At 37.8% G+C, this 27,362-nt stretch overlaps 1 protein-coding gene across 1 annotated transcript in view; it reads right to left on the reverse strand.

The window, feature by feature from the left end:
• The window catches only part of GPC6 (glypican 6), a 1,623,644-nt gene that overhangs the window by 1,179,424 nt on the left and 416,858 nt on the right, over window positions 1-27,362 (reverse strand). Inside the window, 1 exon segment of the mRNA XM_006832006.1 lies at window positions 5,862-6,020. Within this exon segment, the coding sequence (XP_006832069.1) occupies window positions 5,862-6,020 (159 nt within the window).

Genomic DNA, 27,362 nt, shown 5'->3' on the forward strand with positions numbered 1-27,362 from the left:
AAATTAAAATTTAGGGGAAAATATCTAGTAAGTATGTTTGTGACAAATCCCAAGGACTTTGTGATATAAAATATAAAATAATTTGTAGTTTCCATCTCCTCATGGCAGTCTTTTAACCACTACGTTCTTAAGTCATTTCCAAGGATACTAGACTTCTACTTCTTCCTAAAAGTCTCCTTTGACCCTTAAATATAATACTACTCCTCACTGTTTACAATGGACTTCTTTCTACTGTAGGGCACAGTTAAAGCTGCCTTTTGTATTACTAGTTTTATGCATGTGTCTCTCCAAGAAGGTAAACCCTGTGACAAGTTATACCCACATTTTAGTCATCATTATTCATCTTTTAATGTACTACATGCTTGGCAGTGTGCCTCATATATAGTAGGCTTTGAATAAATGTTTTCACATTGAAACAACAATCATGTATATAAATCTCCTAGATGACAGAAAATATCGAAGATTCTACAACCATATGGAAAACTACTTACGATTTTTCCCTTTTTGAATAAGTATACACTCTCTGAGGAAATTAGGCCATATTTTAAAGAAGTCATTACATTATTGTCATCGCTACAGTATATAGATGAGAAATGATATTTAAAAAGAAAATACAAGTAGACATACAGCATAAAAATATTATGCCGCTGTGTATAAATTATTTTCACATTCAGTACAATGGGTATTCTGAGGGTGATGCTACGGAAAAAAGTTTTTCATGAGGATGAGGATGAAAACTACTGTTCTTTTTTTTTTTTTTTAATTTTATTTTACTTTAAAAAATGCATTTGCTGCCAAAATCTCTGGACAAATGTATTTCATTAAAATACATAAATAAAAAGCAGGAAAGAAAGTAAAATAGTAACATGAAGAGGAACAAACTGAACAAAAACCTCATATTGAGCTCCAAATATGAGTAATTTTTCCTGAAGGAAAAATAATATCCAAAATAAAATATCCTTTCAAGTAAATATTCACTTCTCTGAATAATCCATGTTCCTTAGATATTCTAAGAAATTTGAATGCTACTGCCTACACCCGAACACCACCAGGCTTTAGGAGGAATAAACAGCATGTCCGAATTGTTTCTGCAATAGTTTTGCAAAAAACAAAAACACCCACCTGTAATTCAAGAGTCTTGGTATCATAGTGGGTTACAAGTTGGCTTGCTAACATAAGGTCAGCAGTTCGAGTCTACCAGTCACTCTGTGGGAGAAAGATGAAACTTTCTACTCCCAAAAAGATTTACAGCCTCAGAAACCCTATACAGTGTCACTATGAGTCAAAATGGGCTCATCAGCACACAACCATCACCACACTTTAATTCAAGGAAAGTTTCCAGTTGAAAACTACCACCTTTAAAGAAATGTGGCTAGATTCTTTGCCCAGCAATATCACTAGTGCCTTGTTAAAGGCATATATATATATATATATTAGTTATTGTTGTTGCTGTATGCCATTGAATCAGTTTCGTCTCATAGTTACCTTTTATATGGTTTCGAGAGCACTTGGTAGGTTTGAACCGCTGTTCTTGCTGTTAGCTATCCACTGCATATCCTAGTCAATATTCATTAAAAAAAAAAAAAAAAAAAAAAGCTTAGCTAGACGTTCAATCCAATATTGACTTCTAGAGCATGACCTTACAATTTTGGGTTCATTGTTGGTGGGTGCTTGGCAAGCCCTGTAGCGTCTCTGGGCTCCAGGTTTCTAGGGGTTGGACTATATTTATGCTGGTGATTCTCTATTTGTAAGGATTAGAAAATCTCCTTCCCCCTTCGTCCTATAGATAGTTTCATCTCCTGCCCACCAGGACTGACAGGGGACTGGCAGAAGAGACGAAAGACGAGCTACTGCTGACAGTATGATCTCAGTACATTTGAGGACTGGCACTTCCTAGGTAGATTATGGAGCAATGATGCCTACAAGCAGCGTATACTCAATATGGGTCAACTCCGGACTCTGCCATTTAATAACTGTGTGCAGTTTCCTTCCGCTAAATAGGACTAACAGATAACCTATCATTACTATTACTACTACCATGGTTTTTGGTTGGTCTTCATTTTCTAGAAATATGGTAGCAGCGGGGATATAGAATGTAAATACCAATTTGGCAGTTCTGGCATTCACTAAATTCAAAACTGATCATGAATTAGGGGGCAGACAAAGATGAGGACCTACTGTTACCCTCTCTTGGTCTGTATTTTTCTATGATTTTTCTGATTTGTTTGTGTGCTTTTAGGAGAAGTGAGAAAAGTAAGCGCTAAAGAGAATATAGCTGTAATCATTCTGCCAGGTGCAAATGACTGGTTCTTCATTCAGGATTTTGACCCCTGGGGATGTACAGAATAGCTGAACTTGGCTACACAGCAAATTGCAAGCACCCAGGGTAAGATGAAGGAGCCTGGTAGTACAGTGTGTTACACATTGGGCTGAAAACCACAAGGTCAGCATTTCATATCTACTAGCTGCTTCATGGGCGAAAGATGAGGCTTTCTGCTCCTGTAAAGATTTACAGTCTCAGAGACCCTATACAGGTGTGTTATGGGTCGGAACCAACTCCATGGCACACAACAAACCACCATCAGGGTATCGTTAGCAGGTATAAAGAAACAGAGTAAGGGGATTGCAGAGTTTTGTAATGAGAGTCAACCTTTTTTTCCTCAGGAATGGGAGGTAAGGGTTTGGCCCAAGAAAGGAACACATCTTGTGAGACCAATACTCAGAGAGGAACCATTTTGTCAAAAATGCAAACTTCTATACTATGTGAATACTCTAACAGTCCATCCTAACATTTTTTTTTTAAATTAAAACAGAAAAGCCATCCAGGTATATGAAAAATATTTGCCAAATAATTGTAATTCCTGTGACTGATATTCTATATTTTTTCAGTTAATTACTACTGATGAGAATATGGACTAAAGCTTAGAGATTTACAAAACTTGAGAAAAAAATTCATCCTAATTCATATTTGGCTTCCTACCTGCTGCTAACTTCAAAGTTGGCAATTCGAAACTACCAGCTGTTCTGTGGGAGACGTTCTGTTCCCTTAAAGATTTACAGCCTCGGAAACCCTGTGCAGCCTCACTATGAGTCAAACCGACTCCACGGTACTTAACAACAACAACAACATTCAATAAGTATTTATAATTTATGCATTATTATCTTTAAATATTACCAAACATATTAATAAAGAAACAAACATGAATATTACAATACAAAATAATGTTACTTTATGTGAAATGTACTGGAATTTCAAATTTTGATGAACAAAAAATCTTCTTTGCCAGAAAATGAAATGGTAAATGGAATCACTGCATATGTAATGTAATGAGAAAAACAAGAAGAGGAAATTGATTGCTGAAGTGTTTAGATCTTGGCTTTTTAAGCATAGTTTGGGCTGGATCGCATGCAGCAGGTACAACTTAATTGCTGTTGTAATTCATGAAAAAGAGAAGAAAAGACATCACTTTATGGTTGTATTAAAAAGTGATCATTCACATAATAAAGCAAAGACCTGCAAAACCCAGATGACAAATCAAGACCAGTGAAAAATGTAACTATATGGGATTGGTCCTCAAAAGGACCCTTTGTAGTAAGTTACTGAAACTAAATGCCATATCTCTCCTAGAACCACTGGTTGTATATATGAGAATAAAAGTCAGAGAGTAGCTTTCCACAAATGATCCTCAGTACAAAAAAAATGCAAGAAGAAAATGAAAAAAACTTCCCACAAGAACCCACGTGTGTTCCCAAACAATGACTTAGCAGAAGTGTCTTTGCAACAAAAGAGAAAGCATCTGCAGCATGTTTGACCTTCAGGAAGTTGCCTAATGACAGGACAGAAATCATTAATGGTGACTAAGTAACTATCTTCATTTCTTTATGCATTCAGAGACTGATTTCTGTAAGGAGCAGAGCTCACCAGGAACACACCTAGATTTAATAAAGAACATATCTGTGGAAAGTTTCCTTAAAAAAAAAAATCGTACTTTCTCTCCCATCACAGCCTAATGCAACTGCAATGAATGGCACGGTTGCTAAAGAATTCATCAAACCCTATGTCAGATCTAATCTTGGCAAAATCAATGTCTTGTCAGGTTTATTGACATAGCACCCCTAAGCACATTAGGACATTTAAAATAAAACACAGCAGTGAAAAGAGAGGGACAGAAAAGAGAGAGTTTTCTTTAATATAATACGACGGATGAAATCTGATAAACCCAAAGATATTAAAAGTCATTGATATGATAATACAAGAAGTGTTTAGCTCACTCTTTTTGGATAGCTTTACTTGCTTAAAAACAAACAAAACACATAAAGCTATGGCAACTGCACTTGGATTATTTTAATAAAAGGAATGTACCTATATATGTACATTCTCTACCATGAATACTGCCCTGTACTAAAACTGCTTTTCCAGAGGCATAGGTATAAGCCTGCAGTAGCAGATCATTTATACCTGATTTCTGTAACAAATGACAAGATGTCTCAATTTGCCTCAATTTGAAGTGATACATTGTAGTCCCCAAAACACAGAACTCCTTCAGGAGTTCCTGATTGTGGCTGGATTTGTAATCTGTCAATCAAGGGCAACCCCTATGTATTCCCTAGTTGCATTCAAGGGAGCAATCTCCACACTCTATCTGCTAAATGGGAATTATCTTCTCATCCGTCCACATGTAAAGTTATAGACACAGTGAGACAGAAAGAAAATGAAAGTTTTGAAGCATACCGGCAGAAACGTTTAAGTCCCATTCATCTACATGGAAAATGTCCTAATAACATCATGAGTACTGAAATATCAGGTGGGCATGTTCTTTATAACTTTAAGGACTGATTTGAAAGAAATTGGTGCTGCTAGAGTAGTTTAAAGCAGTAATGAAGTGGCCCATTTTGCCCACTATAGAGAAAAGAGAAAGAAAGGAAAATGCTTTTACCCAGCCCGTTCTGAACTGGCTCCGTTGTGCATTGACTAGAGAGGATGGAGAAAATGAATAGCAGCTCTGTTGAACCAGGGCAACTTAATATTACCAAAGGGCCCAAGGAAGGCTCTAAAAAACAGTGGTCACCAAAATTCACAATTCTGGTTTACAATGAATCTTAATAAGGTATATTCATTTCTGAGAACACTAAAGACTACACACCATTCAGAAATCCTAACTTTATTGCTATCAATAGTAATTCAGCTTTGAAAATTCTGTTTACATTTGAATATTTTTCTGAGGTGCTGGTGAGAAAATTCAGCGCCGACATTTTCCAATTAATTACTTTCACTCATCATTTCTCATGCAAAATGTTCATTTAACAAACAGAAGATAGAAATGAAGCAAACTACTTAGAATCGGGAAGCCAAAAGAGGGCTTATGCACAAGGCATTAAAACTGAAACTTTATTACTAGAAAGAGGTCTTTAAAAATAACAGAAGTCCATGTCATTGGCACTTAAAGATAAACCTGTACCTTTAAAATTAAAGGCATATGTAAAATACTCTTCAGTGACATTTTTAAAAAGAAACCTCCCTTATGATACCCGAAGACAGCCATGGCATGGCAACTATTGAATTACCATCACTGTAATAATGAACACCTGAGCCACATCTTTTAGACTAAACTGCATAGGTAAAACACAGATGCAAAACACCTCTTCGTTAGGTCAGGTTTTCCTTATGATATTACTGTGAAAATTACATACTTGTGAAGAAAGCTTAAGATTTAAAAAAAAAAAAAATAGTAGCCAGACTTACAAATGTTTAAGAGAGAAGAAAAAAGCTCCCACTTTAAACAAAAGAAGAAAAGGATTTCAGATATCAAGATTCTTAAAGAAAAGCATACATATAACCACATGGAAACAGCTTCACTTACCATCAAATTTCTTGTGCCTGGACACAAAAGTGGTACGCACAAAATGACTGGTCTCCTCCACAAGGTTTTCAAACTCAAGTTTGCTTTGCTGGCTCAACTTGTCTTCCATTTCTGTGGTACAGCATGTATATTCCTGAGGACAGATTCTTAAATGTTCCCCTGCAACAAGAAATTACAGGTCAGTATGGTGTGGTGCTGTGGGATAAAGCACTAGACTGCAAGGTCGATCTGAACCACCGGGTTGACGGTTCAAACTCACCATACGTTCCTTGGAAACCCTACACAGGGTAGCTATGAGTTGGAACCAAATAGATGGCACTTAACAACAGCATCAACAGCAGCATGGAGCAATATGGAATGGAGTCCAGCACCCAGAACTATAACAATGGTGGAAGGTTTGGCAACGTTCTTACGTTGTTTGAGGAGGCTTCAAAAAGTGTCGACAACATTCTAATCTAATAATTCCATTTTTTCCATGACCATTTTGGAGAACAGCCTACATGGGGTTGTCATGACTAGTGGCAATCTGAGGAGTGTTGCTGTAGGATAAGCACAGAATTGGTGGTTCTCCCTGGAGAAAGATGAGGCTGCCTGCTCCAATAAAGGTTTAGTCTCGGAAACCCGAGATAGAAGCACTATGAGTCCGAGCCAACACCATGGTATTGGGTTTTGGTTTGGGGTAACAACAATGACATGGAATGAGAAGGTGTTTTGAAAAAAGTAGGGTATTAATGTTGGGTATAACATTTCCCTAAAATCCTGGAGTACTATTCCATCTCCCCCCTCCAGCCATTGTCATGAGCTGACACTCAGCAAGTAGGCATGCTTAACATTCCAAACAACTAACTGATTTAGGTTTAACCTGATATTTAGTCCCTGTTCCCTGTCATGTAATTGAAGGTCTATTATACACCTCAGAAGACCATAACCTTTCTCCTGCTTTTTTTTTTTTTAAAGTACCAAGTAACACCAAGTGACAAGAGATGTGGTCCAGTTTTAAGTCTGCTTGTCTTTAAAAAATTTCAAGTAAGGCTAAAGATATTTAGTTCCATTGCTGCAGTCTGTTAGACAGCCAGGGCAAGGAAGGATGGTAATAGTTCCCTGTGTTCTCTTGCTGCCTGCCTGTCTGCTGGAATGCATCAGACTTTCAGTCAAAGTGAGTGTGTTTTTAATGGCAGGTCTTGGGTGGGGTGGCACGCATTCTCCCAATTGACATTTCTTGTCAGAAAGAAAAGGTCCTCCCAGACAAGGAAGTCACTGATGGGTTTAATTAACGCTTATGCTATAATGGAAATATAAAGTAAAAGGTAATAAAGTCTTGTATTTAATTCAACAGATTTCTCTCTTGATATACTGGGCGACTTCGTCTGACAATATTGCTTTCTTCAGTGCTCTTTGCAAGGGGAAGCCAATCCTTTACTTCATGAAATTAAAATGGTCTGTTATTGCATAAAATGTGAATTTAGAATTGATGCAGCTCAGTTACTGTCAAAAAATGTTTAGCAGAGCTTGTGGAGGGAAGAAGGAAATGTCTTGCTAAATAAAACCAACAAGTTTCCCCTGTGATTAAAGTCATTGTCGGGCACTGAAAATGAATAAAGTACTTGCTGCTGTCTTTCAAACTCATTTGGAATGTCTGACAGTACTTCGCAAAGTCGAGTGTCCCATAGACACTAGATGACGCATGAGATGTTTTGATTCCTCACATATATTGATGTCTGAATTCTAGCTCTGATTTAAACACAACTCCAGAATCATAATTGTGTTCTAGACTTTTAAAAATAAAAGACCATAAATACATAATTAAGTTGTTCTTGATCAACAAGTCAATATCTTATTTAATTTCTAGAAGGAAAGGAAAACCAAACAAAAACGTCTTAAAAAAGAAGATAAGAAGTAGGAGAGATTGGAATTTGAGAGAAAAAAACAAAACAAAAAAATGTCTTTTTATATATACATTGTTTTTTGGATAAAAAAACGGATGAGGGTGTTTATTAAATTTGAACTTCCCTTTTTTCAGAAGGTTTTATGTATCTTATAATAAAACCTTAGACATGTTATCATTAAAAACAGTAACCATTATGGTTGTGTTGGAGAACAGATTAAGGACAGAGAGGGAGAGTGACACTGATTGGGAAAAACAAAACAGCATTTGACGTTCAGAAGCTGACCGGCCATTCACAGGCAGCTCATACTATTCTCCCATTAGACATAAACAATCTCACACAAAAAGCCACCTCAGACAAAAGACCATGATAACATGAGACAGAACAAGGACACTTTATAATTTTGTCTAAGCACAGACAAAAATAAGTTCACCATGCAACCCACAAAATACCAAACATCTCTTCTCTTGGCTATTTCTTTACCATCTATTGATTTATCCTCAAACTAGTCTTCCTCCTTGTAGACAAAATGCATTGAGATCGTCAATCATGGAATCACCACTCCCTTCTGGCCACAACCTTCAATTCAGACCACACTGCTTCTAGGAACCCTCTTCCAGATCCTTCAGCCCACATCCTACAATGTTTTTGTTGTGGCTAAGTGCCATAGAGTCAGTTTTGATTAATAGTAAACCTATATAGGGTTTCTCAAGAAGGGCTGGTGGGTTTGAACTGCCTACCTTGTAGTTAGCAATCCAGTGCTTATACTATAGCATCACATTAAGTCTTCAATCCTATAATCAGTTGTCATTATTAACTATTACTTATTACCTTATTACTGATACACTCCATGGTTCTCCATAGTGTGTTCTCACTTGTTTCAATAAACAAAAATGCAACTTGTCCGATGACAGGTATGTTATTGGTGGTCTTTGGCTTCAGGGCTTTAATAATACAATACGGGGAGGTTCAGAAGTTAAGGAATTTTGAAAATATTTCCAAGGAAATCTGCATTGCTTATCCCATTGAGAATTATGATTTTAAGAGCTTAAGATACTAGAAATGAATCAGTATGACTTTGTCAAAAGTAAATGGTCAGCAAATCACTCATTTTCTTATATAAAATACCAAGTCTAATAAGAACAACAAAAAGCAACCAAAATCTCCATTTCTAAAGACTCATATTATTACTCATTTTCTCAATAACAAGAGATTACAAAGAAGATTCTGATCATGATCTCAATTTATTTTTATATCCCTAAGTATTGGGGGCGGGATGGAGTCACAATTTTTGTGAATGGTGATTTCAGGTCAGTGCATAGAGTAGCAATATCCCCTTAAGAAATATCCTTTAATTCATTAACAGAGTACTACGAAGTGGGTTTTGTAAATATCACCAAGTAGCTGAGCAAATAACCCGAGAAGCTGAGCTAGATGAAGTTGAACATGCTATCAGCATTGGAGAAAGACTCATTAACAACCAACAATATGTAGATGACACAACCTTGCTTACTGAAAGCAAAGAAAACCTGAAGCATTTACTGATGTGATCAAAGATGGTAGCTTTTAATATAGATTAAACCTCAATGTAAAGAAAACAAAAATCCTCACAATGGAACCAGTAAGCAACATCCTTATAAATGAAGAAAAGATTGAAGTCAAGAATTTAATTTAATTTGGATCCACAATCAACTCCCATGGAAGCAGAAGTCAGAAAACAAAAGGCCAAATTACACTGAGCAAATCTGCTGCAAAAGATCTCTTGAAAGTGTTAAAAAGCAAAGATGGCGCTTTGAAGATTAACATGAGCCACTCCCAAACCATGGATTTTCATTGTCTTATAAGCATGCAAATAAGTCTCGGTGTGGTGTGGTGCTGTGGGTTAATGCACCAGACTGCAAAGCCATTTGAACTGCAAGGTTGGCGATTCAAGCTCACCAGTTGCTCCTTGGAAAGCCCTATACAGGGTCGCTATGGGTCAGAACCAACTCGATGGCACTTAACAACAACAACAACATATGCATGCAAAAGATAGACAATGAATAAGGAAGACCAGAAAAAATAATTGATGTCTTTGAATTACGATGCTGGAAAAGAATATTAAATATATCATGAACTGCCAGAAGAACAAACGAATAAATGTGTATTGGAAGATGCCTAGCCAGAAAGCTCCTTAGAAATGAGAATGGCGAGACTTTGTAGTACATACTTGGGACATGTTCTCAGGAGAGACCAGTCCCTGGAGAAGAACTGGATGAAGTCAGTGAAAAAGAAGACCTTTAATATGATGGACGGACAGTGGCTGAAACATTAGCCTCAAACACAGGAATGGTTGTGAGAATGGCACAATGCCAGGAAGTGCTTTGTTCTCTACTACATAGGTTCGCTGTGAATTGGAAATGACTCAATGGCACCTAACAATAATAACAAATTATTTTATCAATTAATGCCTTAATTTCTTTCTAAGGAATGCAGAGAAGGACGTCACCATTCCTTTGTCTGGGCACAGGAACAATGCTTTCCAATTTTTTTTTTCAAGGGGAAATGTTAATGGTCAGGAAAAACTCAGAATCATTCAGTCACCTTCAGAAAGTATAACAGTGAAATCTTTTTCTAGTTCAGTTGCATCCACATCCCCGCTGTGGGAATCAACGTCATTGATTTAAATGATCTCCCTTTCTTGACTTGCTTGCTCCATGATTGTGGATGGTAGTTGCTCCATTTTTCTAAGTTTCTCCTAGCTGCAGTTCTATATGGAGTCCTGGTGTGGCTACTGCAGTATAAACACTCCAACTCAACGTTAGTTTGAACCACAAGGTGGTGGATCAAACTCACTAGCCACTCCTCGGAAACCCTATATAGGGTCTCTATAAGTTGGAACCGACTCGACAGCACTTAACAACAACAGAATCCTATATAAAAGAAATGAGTGAACTTCTTAAAAAAACACTTTGAATTCTAGGAAAAATCTAAGGCTGAATTGAATGAGTAAGTATCTTACCACATATAACTTCTGACACTATACCTCTACACATACACATATCAATTCACACCTAAAATAATTTTCAGTTTAAAATTTCATCAATAAAAGTAATTCTCCTCTTTGTTTTCATTTAACATTTGACATAAAATTCTAATTTTATTGGAGTAAACTAGAGATTCGAATGCTTCCCATCTACTCTAATTTCATGAATGTTGATCCATGGAAATGCAGCAAAAGGGTATATATAGCCAAGTGCTTGGAAAATGTTCACTGATGTCGTTATTTTAATTTTATGACCTAAAATAAGAAATGCACTTAAGTTGTGGTTGTTAAGTGCCATCAAGTTGGTTCTGACTCATAGCAGACCTGTACAGGGTTTCTGAGGAATGGCTGGTAGGCTTGAACCACCAATCTTGTGGTTAGTAATCCAGTGCTTATTCTACAGCACCACACCAGGATTCCTTATTTAAGTAATGATGAAAAATGTAAGATGATCTCCAATGTCATTCTTCCTTAATAATAATAAAAAAATGCCAGTGAATAATAATAGTAATAAAAAACTCCAAATAAAGAAATATAGAAAATGACTTTTGGTAATGAGACATGGGTTTATTCAGGAAAGTTTCTTTAATAAAATATCATTATGACTGGAACTGGCAACTACCTATTTGATGTCAACAAAGAATAATTTCTAGCAAGTAAGGCCTCATCTTAATTTTTTTTTCTAGATTTAGATAAATAAATTCAAGCTAAAGCACATGCGTACAATAGAAATGGCACCACGTACAGAACTGTGCCAAATATAAATGTTAAACTAACAGGAATGATCCATTTAACAGAAGGCGTATAACCTCCTTATATTACACCAAAAGAAGCAGCAAGATTTAGTAGGAGAAAGTAATTAATATTCAGATCCTATCTCCTTAACACCTCTAAGATATCACAGCAGCAACTCTGTGAAAGCATTTTCTGAGAGGTAAAGCTATGTGAGGTTGGGGGCGATGGTAATATGTATTCAGCAAGATCTCAAGCACAGTCAGGGTAAAGTTGTATTTACTATCACCACTCATTCATAACACCAGACTCATTCTCTAGTTATCTCTCGTATGGCATTATTTTGGTTGTGCTTAAGTAAAAACAGACAAACATGCAAAATGAAATCACTGTAGCCTGTGTAATATTCTCTGAGAGCAATTTACAAGATTTCAGCATAAACATTGTGGTGTATGTATTTATTAGCATTAATCTACATACCTCCTGCAGTTATTTAATACTTGCAGTACCCTAAATAGCAGTCCTTACTCAGGGGATAGCTACTGCACCTTCTGAAATACAGGTAGTCTCTGATTTACAATGTATTTGAGCTATGATGAATTGTTACTGCTGTCTGATTCTCTTCTGTTCTTCTTGTGGGAGGGGTGTGTCCCACGGTTACTAATATGTGTAATTGTCAACTTACTACTGGGTTCTGTTCTGATCACTTGTCATGAATCAGTTCTGGCTTAAGTCAAATACCTCCTTTTTTAAATGTGGCTTTTATTATCTGTATCATTTTCAATCTTTAGTTGTCTTTGGGCGTTGGCATGAGATTGATAACACCAACATACTATGTGGAACAACATGCTGCAACACTGTATATAACACATATTACTAACAATGGTGATGATGATGGTGTGCCCCTGATGCCGTTCTGATTCATAGTCACTGGGGAGGGTTTTTGAGACTGTAAATCTTTATAAGAGCACAAAGCCTCATCTTTCTTCCATGGAGCAGATCTAGATTCAAACTGCTTGTCTTTCTATTAGCAACTCAACAAGTAACCACTACAGTACCAGGACTCCTTACAATAAGATATGCAAAAAAAGGTAACAATGAAACCAAAAATTAAGTCTTGTTAGGTATCACTCAGGAGTCCTGGTTTGGCACTGTGGGTTAATGCACTGGACTGCAAGATCTGTTTGAACTGCACGGTTGGCAGTTCAAAATCACCAGCAGCTCCTTGGAAACCCTATACACAGGTGCTATGAATTGGAATCAACTCAACAACAATAAGAACAAGGCATCGCTCAAAGAGTTTGTAAACCGGGTAACATACATACAACATATATGTTCTTCATACAATGTTGTAGCATGAATTTTGATGATGTAATCATAACTGTAAGTTTATATATGATGTTTGTAGCCCCCAATGACAAATAAAGTTTGACTTTAGAAAGATCCTAATAAGAAAAGACAATAACAATAATATAAATGTATTAGACTTATGATGGAGTTGTCAGAATGGATCTCTGTTGTACCTAAGGAAACTACCTGTATCATTATGTAAATCAATGCCAGAGATGATTAACTGCCATAAGAAATTTCAGGAATAAATTTTTATTGGTCAAATGAATGGTGTACAAAATGTAGGATTGAGCAGAAAAGTAAGATAGGCTCTACCTCAACCAAGACAGATTCTACTCCAATGCATTTGAACGCTGCAAGCCTAGTAATACAGTTCCTTGGTCTACAGCTTTGGTCCTATGTTTCCAAACAAGAGATATCGTCAGCACTTAGAAGAATACCGCAGTCCGAATGTCCCTGTGTCTGCATGCATGTAGATGTTTCATGCAAAATTCTGTTGCTACAGTGTCCAGGGAGAAAATACAGAACTATCACCCAACATAAAGGATTACGGTACACAGACAGCTTGAGAACGGCTAGCTAAGAAATGTCTGAATGCATGGTAGAATTTAGTCTGAGTCTACCTTTCTTCTAATATATTACTCTATAGGAAAATTGTGGGTGAATTCAAGAATAGCTGCTTGCTGTTGCTGTTAAATGCTGTAGAGTCAGTTCCGACTCACAGAAACCTTACACAGGCTTTTCAAGCCTTTTAATCTTTGCTGGAGCAGAAAGTCTCATCTTTCTCCCGAGGATCAGCTGGCGGATTTGAACCGCTGACTCTGTGGTTAAGAGCCCATGCATGACCCTGAGGTTAATAGACCACGATTAACCCACTGTGCCAACAGGACTCCTAGAATAGCTCCTATCTCTCTCTAATCTGAGGCTAACAAACAAAACAATTCTAGAGGTGCACCCCAACTATTGTTGTTAAGTGCGGTCAAGTCGATTCTGACCCATGGCGATTCTGTATAGAGTTTCTGAGGAGCAGCTGGTGAGCTTAAATCGCCGACCTTGCAGTTCAAATGGCTTTGCAGTCTGGTGCATTAACCCACGGTGTCACACCAGGATTCCACCCACACAATTAGAGGTGACTAATTGGATGGCCTGTAGAGTAGTGGTTACGAATCGGGCTGTGAATTACAAGGTCAGCAGTTCAAATCTACCAGCTGTTCTGCGTGAGAAAGACGAGGCGTTCTGCTCCCGTAAAGATTTACAGCCTCGGAAACCCTGTGCAGGGTAATTATGAGTCGAAACTGACTCCACGGCACACAGCCAGTACCACCAACAACTGGATGGCCAAAGGCGCTGAGAACAATTCCTTTCAAAAGGGTTTCCCTTCTTCCCCACACCAGAACAGCAATTTGCAAATCATAGTTTACAGAACAAATCGGTCTGTTTTGAGTTGTGGTTGATGAAAAGAAGAAGAAAAAAATAAATAAAGGAATGAGATTTCATGTATTATATGACATTTAGGCGTTCTGGTAGTGTAGTGGATTACAAGCTGGGCTGCTAACCACAAGGTCAACAGTTTGAATCTACCAGTCACGTCACAGGAGGAAGATGAGGCTTTTTGCCCCTGTAGATATTTACAGCTTTGTAAACCCTATACAGGGGCATCACTAGGAGGCAGAAGCGACTTGGTGGCATGCAGTCCCCACCACCACCATATGAAATGTAAACATTCACAAATAAAGTTTTATGGAAATAGTTATGACTATTCATTATGTATTGTCTATGGAGTCCCAATGTGGCCTTGTAGGATAAGCACTGGGCTACATGGTTGATTTGAACTGCAAGGTTGGTGGTTCAAACTCACCAGCTGCTCTTTGGAAATCCTATACAGGGTTGCTATGAGTCGGAACCACCAACTAGATGGCACTTAACAGCAACAACAGCCTGGCTACTATGGAACCCTGGTGTGGCACTGTAGGATAAGCACTGCACTGCTAATCATAGGTCAAGGGCTCAAACCCACTAGCAGCTCCGTGGAAATCCTACACTGGTTCTTTATGAGTTGGAACCAACCCAACAGCACTTAGCAACAACACAGCTACTTTCGTATGACAACAGCAGACTGGCTGTGACAGTGATCACATGGCCGGCACAGATGAAAATATTTACTCTCTTAGATCCTACATGGTAACTTCTCTGCTTTAAAAACAGCCAGCTCCAACCCTTCCTGCTTCCATTTCTCTAAATTGCAAGGATGTGAAACTTTTCTCAACTATGAGGGGGCTTCAAATAGTTTATGGAAAAATACAATTAAAGGATAATGAATTTTTTTCAAGAACGTTTTGAAGCCCACTCATACTTCCTTACGTTTAGGAGCATTTGATATAATAAAGGGATTTTGCGAAAGCAATAACATATGAAGGGGGAGAAAGTGTTCTGCTTTCAGTTTTCCACCCACATCCTTTTCTCAAATGTCCCTTGGTTCTTCATGTGTGTGGAGCAGGAGTATCAGTATTGCAAAGCAAACCACAACTATACAGGATCACTACGAGTTGCAACATACTGGACGGCACTTAGCAACAATATATAATTAGATACAATATTTAGAGGAAAGGAGCTAAGTACCTCCAAGCACTGAGAATAAAGATATGAATGATTCTTCCTGGAAAATTAGTTAAGAAACTTTGTGGAATTTTAGCTGATGATTGAATGTTTTTTCATCAAACAGTAACTGACTGCTTTCCATGTTTTAATCTTTATAGCAGGTTCATGTTCTGCGCAGACAACAGGCCATGAAGTGAGGCTGGCACCGGCTGAAGTTTTCTTAGTTATGTTCTAGAAGTTAATGTTAATGAACTGCCTGGGTTTCTAGCTTCTTTCAGTTAATTCTCTTCATTAGTTCTGAAACAAATCAGAATTGTAGATGGACAAGAGAACCTTCCACCAAGGAACTACAAAATAGGTCAAGTCTCAGAGACATATGACTAGACCATAAATTGTCGTCTGGTTGGGGTCATCCTCCCTCCAAATACCACTTTCAGCTACATGTTGTTCTTTAGAGTGTCTTTTTCAAATGCCTGTTCAGATGCCCATTTGTACTCCAAGATGCTTAAATGACAGCAGAAATGTGATTCTGCCAGATTCAGCTTCTCCCAGGGGATGTCCTGGGATCTGAAAGTCGCCAGGAAGAGACTTGGTGAAGGACATGGTGCGAAAGAGCAGGAGGGCCTCATTAACCACACAAAGCCACTTCTGCACCAGCACACTCTCTGACCTCCCAGGTGATACACAGGGATCTCAAAATGCACATTCCAAACAAGCCAGAGAAATGAAGTGTCCTGAATGTGTCTCATTTTACAAACTATAGCTAGTCAGTCTCCTGACTGTTGGGGAATGTTGGAGTGCAGAGAGACATCACTATTCGTGTATTTCCTATGTGGTTGATAGGAAATATGAAACTTAAATGTGCAGAGGAAGATGGCAAGACCTCACATAGTAGAACACTTCATTTCTGAACACCATTTGGTTGAGCACAATATCTGTATTAGTCTCCGCCTACTTCAGAATCTAAATTGATACTTTCTCATCCTTGAACTGTTTAACTGCTGAATAGTCACTTAGCTGTGGCTGGTACCAAGTTATAGAGTCTCCTAATCATTTGATATGTCATCTCAAATAACAATTCAATTTGTTCATCCGATGTCTAGGAAGTTGACTGGAACAAAAATCTAAGAAAACAGGTATAGGGAATAAACCATTATAGAGTAAGTTAACCTTTAGCTAGAATTCTTGATGGCCAAGATAATTTCAATGGGAGTTAATAGACCCAGTATGGTTTTAGCTTCATAAAGTTCATAAGCAAGCTAATCCAGAGCAGCAGAATTTAGGATGGCAGCATTTTCAAGATGCATGTTCCAGTTCATTTCCTTAAGTTAAAATTCCCAAAACCTCCAAATAAGAACTCCTTCAACATTTTTCAGTGTGAGGTATTATTATAAATGATCCGCTTATATCTTTAAGGGCTGTTCCCCTTTAGTGCTCAATACCATGTCAGAAATGTTCAAACTCTCACACAAGCTTTGGGAGATTCAATTAAGGTTCAATTTCAGGGGATCTTATCATTTAAACATTCTATAATATTGTCATCATTTCATGTTGTCAGTTACCTGATAAAGACTTAAATGCTAATTCTTTTAGTACTACAACTTTACTCTGCATTTTAGGAAACAAAACACACACACACACACACACAAACATCTCTTTTGAATGGGGACCAATGAATTAATTGTTTAAATCAGTTCCAATTGTTGCACATAGAGAATTTAAAAAAAAAAAGCTACTCCAGATGGTATAGATTCACACCTCCATAGTTATTTTGCTAATGTTTCTGGTGTTTACCAATTCAATTACCTTTTCTATTTGAGAAAAGCTGATTGTTTAATGGGGAGCATGACAGAAAGTGTGGTCAGAGTTAAGGATTTCTGGGAGGGTGGGCACTGGGATGGAAAATGCTTAAGGGTAAGTTGGTCTTAGCTAGCACAATGCTGCTGGAGTGGGAAAATCGGTTCCCCGCAGTTCCCCTCATATTTAACCTTAAGGGGTGCTGGTAGTTTATGCATTGGGCTCCTAACAATGAGGTTAACAGTTCAAGTCCACCAGCTGCTCCATGAAGATGAGGCTTTTCTGCTTCCATAAAGATGTACTGCTTCTGAAACCCTAGGTAATAGGGTCCCTATGAGAAAGAACAAACGCCATGGCACCTAACAACAACATCTAACCTTGGCTCCAACTTGTTACAAAATGAGTTGATTTGCAAATATTTTGGTCTTTTTAAAAATGGTATTAGGTATGAGTTGAGTTGGCTCTGACTCATAGTGATATTATGCACAAAAGAACGAAAAAGTAACCCCTCCTGTGCTATCCTCACAACTGCCCACTGCTGCTGCCACCAGCCAGTCCATCTTGCTGGGGGCCTTCCTCCTTTTTGCTGACCCTTCACTTTAGCAATCACGATATTCTTCACCTGGGACTGGTCTGTCCTGACAATATGTCCAAAGTATGAGAGACAGGTCTTGTCATCTGGCTTCTAAGGAACAGTCTGGCTGAGTTTCTTCCAACACAGATTTGTTTGTTCTTCTGGCAGTCCTTGGCAATTTCAATATTCTTCGTCAACACCGTTACTCAAATGCATCAATTCTTCTATGGTCTGCCTTATTCACTGTCCAGCTTTCACATGTATATGTGGCTACTAAAATAGGATGACATTTTTAAATGGAGGGTTTTTTTTTTTTCCTTGTTTTAATTAATAAACTTCTTTAGTCAATAAAACATTGAGACTTTTTAAAACACTGACTGAACACAAAAGAAAATTGGGAATATGGGTTGCTGTGTGTGTGCCCCTGAGTTAGTTCTGACTCACAGAGATGCTATATAGGGTTTCCTAGGCTGCATATGTTTACAGGAGCAGAAAGCCTCATCTTTTTCCTGGAGGGTTGGTGGATTCAAATGCATACACACATATACACACACAATGCACACACATACACGCATTTATTTCAAGAAGCCTTAGCAGCACTTTTGGTTGTTAACCAAAAGATTGATGATGATTATGACCCATGAAGCCACTCGTAGGACAGAGCACAACTGCTCCATATGGTTTGTGACTCTGTAAATCTTTATAGAAGCAAACTGTCACATCTTTCTCCTGTGAAATGCCTAGTAGGTTCAAACCACTAGGCTTTTGGTTAGCAATGCAGGGCTTAATCCACTGTGCCAGGAGAGCTCCATGATAGGCCAGGCACTTTGAAATAACTATTTTTAACATTATTTTACAAGTTAGGAAGTTAAATGCAGAAAGATTCATTCGCTTGCCCAGGTCTGTCTGTCTCCAAAATCCATACTTGTGACAGTACTCGGTTGGGCATAGCAGCAATCTTACAAGATGTTAAGGGGTACTTCAAAATTTTAGGGGAAACACCTCGATATCTGTAGAGTACTTTACAAAAAACTTGCTCAAAGGAAATCCCAGCTTCAACATCCGACTGGTCTATAGTTCTTTCAATTACGTCTTCTCTTTCCAATGCTGTTTTTGTGTGTGTAGTAATTTCAATTTCACAACAACCATGTGAAAAATCAACAGGAAACAGGAAACAACAAAAGTGGGGTCCAATTTGATTCTAAGGATTGAGAACATGTGTACTACCCAGCAATACAAAATTGTGGGCATTAAAGAAATAAATAAAAATATTAAATTTTGATAGTCATTTATATTTTTCACGCTTTCTGATGGTTGCCAAATTCTTCAGGAAAAAAATACTCATTGTTTAGACTTTCAAAAGAATGAACTGGTTAGTATTGCTTTTGGCCTAGGGATGCCACTAAGCTATGACATTAAAGGGTCCGTGAGCTGAGACCCTTTGGAAGTCTCCGAATTCACTCTAATGACTCCCTGAAAGTCCACAGTTGTGCTTATCACAATTGCCTCTGATGACCTATGATTATCAGTTTAGAATCCTTGCTTTTTGTGACTTTTTTTCTACTACGCCTACCAATCCTAGTATCCAAGATATTATTCAAGGAGTCGGTGTTATGCTAGTAAATGTTTAACATTCAGTTCTCCAGCACGCAGTGGAAGCCCTAACTTTATAGTGTTTGCCAGTTTCCAATGTACAAACATAACTATCATGCTTGATTTCTATCTACCAATATGATGCTACAAATTACGGAATTGGGACGAGATGAACACTTGCACACTGTTATGCAATATTTAATCTTTGTTGTTGCTGTCATTAAGTGTGATGAGTTGGTCTGATGCACAGAAACCCTGTATACAGTTTCCAAAAATCTGCTGGTGGGTTTGAACAATCAATCTTGTGGTTAGCAGTGCAGTGCTTATCCTACAGTGCCATCCCAGGACTCCATTTTCTCTATACGGATAGAATAAAATATAAATGACCTTAAGAGTACGAACTAAATAAGAAGTGATGCATCTTGGGTATTTATTGTTCAACATATTCAATTGAAATTTTAGATAATTTAACTACTAAATTTGATTAAATTTAGTAACGGATCATAAGATTTCTGAAAATATAGTAGCCAATTCTCACAAGCTAGTTTGTCCCGACAAAAAGGCAGCATCACTCATTGGAGCTAAAAGTGTTACATATTTCTTGATTGGGTCCTGTCAATTCATTGGGTCCCATATTCAGTAGTAAAGTTCTTACACCACTGGAATCTGCCATCTCCACAAGCCACATTGAGATCTACAGTCAAACTCTCATTTGCCTCAAAGGAAAATAAGATTCTCACAGTCATTTCTGACTGCCAGAGTGAAGAATTCCCAGAAGAGATTAAGAGAGAAATAGAATAATGTAGTTATTTTAGGAAAGGTGGAGAGTGTGGAATATGACTCTACTGTGTGATAAAAGAATACTGATGTATTCCATTAATCACAAGTTGCATTATCATAATGACACAAGGTAAACCAAGGTAACAGATACAGGTCCACAATTTTCAATTTTCAGTTCCAAAACTCTGAAATGTTGCTAAGAAGGATGTTCTTAATCAGTGCTGTTGTTTGGAAAGACCTGAGATTCATTAGCCCATGTCTATGGAGTTCTGGTAGCGTGGCAGTTACAAATTGGGCTGTGAACCTCAAGATCAGTAGTTCAAAACTACTAGCTGTTCTGCGGGAAAAAGATGAATCTTTCTACTCCTGAAAAGATTTACAACCTCGGAAACCCTGTACAAGGTGTCTATGAGTCGGAACGGACTTCACGGCATATAACCACTACCACCACCACGTACTGATACCCACAACCATTTTGACCCTAGCCAATAATGTTGAGCACTGTCCTATTTATTTTTGTACTAGTCACTGCCTTAGCATAACACTCGATACCTATGAAGTTCTGTAATAAATGTTGAATATGTACGACTCTTCTTGATTCCTCCATTCACTTCTCCAATTACCATTCACAATCACAAAAGCAGTTGCTTAAGGACTATGCTTGGTGCAGAGGGATAGAAAGAGCTCCCACCCTTAAGAAGCTCAAGTTCAACATGGAAAGACTCCTCTATGTTTCAAGGTCTAACTAGAGATCAGCACCACCATCTGTCTGTCAGTCTGTTGTACCTTGGTTGTTGACATGTCACAATGATGACGGAAATTATACCATTGGTATTTCAAATACTAGTAAGGTCAATCTTGGTGGACAGTCTTCAGCTGAGCTTCCAGAATAATTAGTCAATGGAAACCCAATTGATTACAGCAGAATATTCTGTAGTATAGCACTAGAAGATGAACTCCATAGGCTAGAAGGCTCTTAAAATGCCTGGTGTGTCCAAGCAATGGACTCTAGTATACCGATGATCAGGAAGATGGCAGACGATTGGGCACATTGTCATCTATTTGATATAAGTCACTGTGAATGAGAGCCAACAGGACAGCAACTTACAACACAGAGATAAGCTCAAGACCCATAAGTTTATACACTCCATCCTGTCATCCTCCCTATCTCAGTCTTAGATGGCCCTTATAGGGGCAGTGTTAACTTCAGAGGCTATTCCGTTGACTACTTGATTTCTAAGGGTGGGGTCTCTTTAAAGTTCAATGTTAAGCATGAACATCTAATTAGATGTTTTGCCTCTTTCTTTCATCTCACTCTGTTCAAGTGTCTTTCAAATTGAGGGTCTTGAAATCAGTTTACCAGGTAGTTACTAGCATTCATGTTTAACATAGTTCATCATATGAAGTATGGATAAACAATGCCTTGTGAAAAATTGGTTTCAGTACATATATTTAATTTATATAGTGGGCCATGATGTACAATGTACTCCTTGTGATGGGTTGCAAGCAAGCAGATTTAAAGTCATAGTTCTATAAAGCATGCAAGCAGAAATGGGAAGGACAAAAAGCCCACAGACAGATGCTATTTGTGAAGCCATAAATAGTCAACACTTGTTGAGTTGGGTTTGGATGATTTTAGGCATGCTTTCTTCTTCAATGACTACAAAATTCCTTCCTGGAAGTATTCTTGGAAATACACACATCTTTGCCAATTTCCTAAAGCATTCTGACACAGGCTTATTTTCCACTTGTGTTTCAAAAATGGGGCTAATAGCTAGCCTATGACAGAAGAATTTAAGTAACATTTATAAGTATATTACAAGTTTTTAGACAGGCTTGGGCTTCATCTTTCCTATTTGTTCTAGGAATCCCCAAAATTTTGATATTTAAATGTTCAAAGACATCTAAGCCTCTATAGTCTGAATGGCATCTTCACTTTTTCTACGCATCAGCATACTGGACAAACCTGTCTAGATCTGGTTAAGATGCTCCAAGATTGCTTGCTAATTCTCAGCACACAGTAATTCACTAGCTCCCGGTGACCTTCTGTAACTCAACTGACCAGAGACGGCTGACTTATCCGTCTCTTTCTCGGTGATGAAAAATAAGCCAATTTGCAAAGTGCTTGTTTTTGACCCAGACGACAAATCAGCATTTTTCCTAAATTATATGATAGCTTACCTGAGAATTTAGAATTTACTACTCAGAGTCCAATACTTGGAAACCAGTTCAGACCAAGTCCATAAAGGGGCTGAGGCTAGGTGAAAGTAATTAAGATCGAATCATATTGGACTGCATGTATATCTGTATGAGAAATTGTTTTCCTTCCTATAAAATACTGCAATTTTAGGAGGTATCTGTAAAACCCTAACTACAACGCTGATCATATCCTATAGAGGAAAGTAATAAAAGTCAAAACAGTTAGAAATGTTACAAGATCTATGGTACAGTCTGTAAGTATATATTTCTTTAATTGTCTGCTTCCATGACAATGAAACTCTGTAATATCCAACCTTTTACAACTCATGGAGCCATTAATTTAGAATAATTACTTCAATTCCCACTAATCATTTAAGATGTATGCCCATAGGTAAATATCGCTCAGGTTCTGTTGCATGGATGAGTGATGGAAACCTTCAAAAAGACGATAGTCCGTTTCCCCTGGCAGCACTTCTACAATTAATAAAGGGCAAGAGGTCTCTTTCTAAAATTTGTGTATGGGGACCTAGATTTTAAGATGACACCACTTCAAAGCCTATAACAAATTCTAGCATCCATTTCAATGTGGGGCTCTGAAATGTCACTGTTCAGATGACGTCAGAAAAGCCCAACACTGCCCTGAAATCATTTGTGTGATTAAAGCTCAGCCATGGTTAGAAACCATGAGGTACACAGAAGCTCAGAAGGGAAAGGAGTTAACACTCGCTTGAAATTAAAGCACATATCCCCATGTATTCAAAAGTGAGATGGAAGACCAGATTGAATTTTAAAGAGTATATTGCATAAAGAAGATCACTTTGAAAATGTCTTTATAAGAATATCATGTTCTTAAGGAAATCATTGTTTTCTTTTTGTTGTAGCTTAAAATGCATCTTAGTAGGAATAAAAACATAACATAAGAGACACTAGAAAAATCATGATTTCTTCCTTGTTGTTGTTGTTAGGTGCCATGGCATGGGCTCCAACTCACAGTGACCCTACGCACAACTGGAAAATCTTTATTATCTCTTTATTTGGGATAAACTTCTTAGACCTTCTCAAAGGATACAAAAGTAGCTGAAATCCTATAATGCTGCAGAAAGTCATGTGCATCCCCAGTTTCACCCAGCATGTAAAATTCAAATGAGCAAAATAATTGATTAAGTCAATGTAATTTAATCTAAGAATATATTTCTTTTATATACTGGCTGTTTCAGAGTAAGAGAGTAATGGAAAATGGTCATGAACAAGTTTATTTGTTATTTCAAAACAAAGGTAAGAGTGGAATGGCATTCAGTCTTTCAGGGATGTGAGGCAGAGGCTGCTTCAGACAATTTAAGTGCTGTCCAGTCAGTTCTGACTCCTAGTGACCCTGAACAGAGTTTCCAAGGAGCAGCTGATAAGTTTGAATCTCCAACCTTGTGGCTCAAATTAAACTGGTAGTCCAGTGCATTAACCTGTAGCACAACACCAGGACTCCTTCAGACAAGTTAGCTGAGCCTTACGTCAATGCATTTCCTCATGGAAATCTGTCTGTGATCTGATTACCAAGTTCATTTTCTTAAGACTCAGTCATTCTTTCCATAATAAGTGTTTGGTGCTCATACACCTAAACTTTGAAGAAAAAAAAAATTCCAGAGTTTCTAAATTTTATCCAAGAAACCTCCAACAATTACCTTAGTTGGAAGTCAACATACAATATGAACATGACTGAATTAATCTTGGTCTGTCTATGTATTATCACGTTCATTCCAACATATCCTGAATTGTGGTTATTTGTGGAAGAATCTATATTTCCATTTATCTCTTGGTACTCTTCTGAAGCTCTGAGCCAAACAGAACTATTGGCAACACAAACGTATCATGCTCAATTATACTCTGGACTTTGGCGATACCATTCTCTCTCCTTGGACAGACTTGAGCTTCTCTTCACATGTTTTTCTCCCCTCCAAGTTTCCTTCTCCTTCAAGTCTCAGCTTAGCCACAACTTCAGAGCCTTCACTGACCCTAAAGACTGTGTGAGGTGTCCTCCCATCCCCTCTTGTCCCATTATGTCAGCCTAGAGTTCTGAGTTACAATATTGTCACCAAATTGCAATACCTATTCTATACATCCACTTTCTGCACTGGAGCATGGCCTGTTTGAGGGGTGGAACGGTGCATAGCCAATGCCCAGCTCAATGCCTAGCTCATGTTGTTGTTGTTAAGTGCCGTAGAGTTGGTTCTCACTCACATTGACTCTGTATAGTGTTTCTAAGGAGCTGCTGGTGAAGTTTGAACCACTTTACAAGGTAAGTGGTTCAAACTAACTTTGCACAGTGCCACACCACGCATTGTAGGTTCAGCAAATAAAAGAACTAAAAATTAAATCAACGTAATAATGTAAATAATGGATTTTATACTTAACAGCTCAAAGAGAAACTAAGGCTCATTCAGAAACAACTATTGTAAGAAAAATGTTGGATTACGGAATATCCTAGCAGAGCTATGAAGTACCTTGCCAGTTGTTATACAAAGGTGAAGCCGAATGGTGCTCAAATCTATTGAAGCTTGTTATTTAAAAAAAAACACAATTAATTTGAACCCACCACTTACATTCTTTTAAAGAAATGCATTGTTAATATAATTATGTATACAGAATTCTGAAACAAATATAATACCCTAACTATAATATAAATGAAAAATGTTTAAAATAAGCTATTTAAAATAATAAAATATGTTTGTCAATAAGTAAATACTTGTGTGTGGCTGTACTAGAAACAAAAGAACTTAGATATATGCGCTATATGTGCTACTCCCATGAACAAAACAGCTGCAAATACAGATGAATGTAGGTATGTTGAACTGGTGATTCAATTATTACAAAACACATAGCCATCAGTGGTAATGTTTTCTTAGTAAAATCTCCAAAGAAAACAAATACACATCATACTTACATTATTAGAAAAACTCAGGGTGTATGCATTTATAAATATGGCACATTGTTTAAATACTGCTACGACCTAGAATAAAATACTGCTACAACCTACAGTAAAATACTGCTGCAACCTAGAGTCATTTCACGGCAAGCAGAATTGTCACCTATTGTTGTTGTTCTTGTTTTTACATGCCATCGTGCGGTACCGACTCATAGTGACCCTATGCACAACAGAATGAAACACTGCCTGGTCCTGGGCCAACCTCACAAATGTTGCCACGCTTGAGCCCATTGATGCTGCCACTTGGCCAATCCATCTCGATGGGGGTATTCCTCTTTTTCTCTGACCCTCCACCTTACCAAACATGATATCATTCTCCAGTGACTGGTCCCCCCAAGTATGAGAGACGAAGTTTGGCCATCCTGGCCTTCAGAGGGCGCTCTGGCTGCACTTCTTCCAACACAGATCTGCTGGTTCTTTTGGCAGCCTATGGCACTTTCAATATTCTGATCCAACACTGTAACTCAAATGCATAATCTCTTCTACGGTCTTCCTTATTCACTGTCCAGCTTTGGCACGCATATGAAGTTATTGAATAGGTATTTTCAAATATTAGAGTATCAGATATCAGACCGTAGGATTAAAAGTTAATGTAGGATGTTTGACAAGTATTCATGTTGTCAGACAGTCTCATTCATGGGAGAACACCACTTCTGTAAGGCTTTGAAAGTTACTGTTTTTTTCCTTAGAGTCAATTTTGACTCATAATGACCCTGTATAAAGTTTTACCACCACTAATCTGTCAGTTTGTCATACTGTGGTGGCTTGTGAGTTGCTGTGATTCTGAAAGCTATGCCACTGGCATTATAAATACCAGCAGGGTCAACCATGGTAGACAGGTTTCAGATGAGCTTCCAGATGAAGACAGACTAGGATGAAGGAGACATTAGCTACCTCCAAATATTTAGTCACTGTACACATTACGAATAGCAGAGAAATACTGTCAGTTACAGTGCCGGAAAATGAGCCCCAAAGGTGGGAAGGCACTCAAAATGTGTCTGAAGAGGACCTGTCTCCTCAAAGTAGACTTGACTATGATGATGCAAGTGGAGTAAACCTGGTAGGAGTAAAGCTCGTGGGACCTTCATTTGTTGATGGGGCACAATTCAAAATGAAGAGAAACAGCTGTAAACAACCGTTATGAATCAGAACATGAAATGTACGAAGTATGAATCTGGGAAGATCAGAAATTGTTAAAAATGAAATAGAACACATAAACATCAATAACTTAGGCATTAATGAGCTGCTATGGACTGGTATTGGCCATTTTGAATCTGACAACCACATTGTTTACTATGACAGGAATGACAAATTGAAGGGGAATGGTGGTGCATTCATCGTCAAAAAGAACACATCCAGATCAGTGATAGGATAATATCCATGCGCCTACAGAGAAGAACAGTTAATACCACTATTATTTCAATTTACATACCAACCACTATGGCCAGTGAGGATGAAATTGACGAATTCTACCAAGTTCTTCGATTTGAAATTCATAAAGCATGCAATCAAGATGAATTGAACATTATTGGCAATTGGAATGCAAAGGTTGCAAACAAAGAAGAATGATCAGTGGTTAGAAAATATGACTTTTGTGATAGAAACAATGTTGGAGATCGCATGATAGAATTCTGCAAAACCAATGATTTCTTCATTTCAAATACCTTCTTTTGACAGCATAAGTGATGATTTTAAACATGGACCTCACCAGATGCAATACACAGAAATCAAATTGACTACATCTGTGGAAAGAGATGATGGAAAACCTCCATATCATGAGTGAAAACAAGGACAGAGGCAGACTGTGGAACAGACCATCAATTACTCATATGCAAATTCAGACTGAAGCTGAAGAAAATGAAAACAAGTCTTCAAGAGCCAAAATATGACCTTGAATATATCCCACCTGAATTTAGAGATCATCTGAAGAACAGATTTGATACATTAAACACTAAAAACCAAAGACCAGAAGAGTTGTGGGATGACTTCA

The sequence above is a fragment of the Chrysochloris asiatica genome, unplaced genomic scaffold (assembly GCF_000296735.1).
Source record: "Chrysochloris asiatica unplaced genomic scaffold, ChrAsi1.0 scaffold00005, whole genome shotgun sequence".
NCBI lineage: Eukaryota > Metazoa > Chordata > Mammalia > Afrosoricida > Chrysochloridae > Chrysochloris > Chrysochloris asiatica.